This window comes from Acanthisitta chloris, unplaced genomic scaffold, assembly GCF_000695815.1.
Source record: "Acanthisitta chloris isolate BGI_N310 unplaced genomic scaffold, ASM69581v1 scaffold518, whole genome shotgun sequence".
Taxonomy (NCBI): Eukaryota; Metazoa; Chordata; class Aves; order Passeriformes; family Acanthisittidae; genus Acanthisitta; species Acanthisitta chloris.
The window spans coordinates 274-1,024 of record NW_008686225.1 but is presented as its reverse complement, the minus strand read 5'-3'; the positions used below and the strand labels follow the sequence as shown (position 1 = coordinate 1,024).

The 751-nt window shown below is 53.3% G+C and overlaps 1 protein-coding gene across 1 annotated transcript in view; it reads right to left on the bottom strand.

Moving 5' to 3' along the window:
• LOC103807295 (C-type lectin domain family 4 member D-like) overlaps positions 1-379 on the bottom strand; it is a gene marked incomplete at both ends in the record, with an annotated part of 2,126 nt that extends 1,747 nt beyond the window's left edge. The window contains one exon of the mRNA XM_009080021.1: positions 287-379. Within this exon, the coding sequence (XP_009078269.1) occupies positions 287-379 (93 nt within the window). The remainder of the gene's footprint in view (positions 1-286) is intronic.
• Between the last annotated feature and the right edge of the window lie 372 nt (positions 380-751).

Genomic DNA, 751 nt, shown 5'->3' with positions numbered 1-751 from the left:
TCTTTCCCTGACTGGAGCTACCATCCATTATTGCTCCACTGTTACTCTCCCCTGTGCTGTCCCCTTTGTTTGATCAGAGTTCTCAGCCACACTGCCCACCAGGATATCATTACCAGGGCCTTCTCCTCCCCCTAAGATGTTATCAGGCAATCCTTCTTCTCCCCACCTCTCACCTCTGGAATCTGCCTCTCCAGTCTGCTCCTGCTGCCACTTGCTGTCAGAGCAGACCCCAGCATTCATGGTCACCATCCCAAACACCTCCTGTACCCCTGCCAGCAGTACTGACCTTTGCCTCGTGGCACCGCTGAGACGCATAGCCACTCTGTGAATTTCTCCTGCAGGGCTGTGGGCTGGTCACTGCTATGAGAGATAGGAGCCACTGGAAAGAGAGAGAAAAGGTGGCAGGGTTACCCTTTCCTCCCAGCTCCTCACACAGCATCTCTGGATCCACTCTTGTCCCACGTTTTCCCCACCAAGCATTGTCCCAGCCACCACCTCTCCTGGCCTAAACAAGTGGTGTGTGTGGCTGCCTTCCCTGCCAGAAAGAGACAGTCTTCCAAGTCAGACAGCAGAAGGACCACTCGAAGGGCATCACACTGAGGACATCCCAGACAGGCTGGGATTGATTCCACCCAACCACCACCATTCTGCCATGTACATAACTACAGCCAATCTCCCAGTCTACACCGCTGTACAATCAGTCAATAAATAGCAGCACTTCAGTGTCACAGTTATCACCTCCTACGATAGA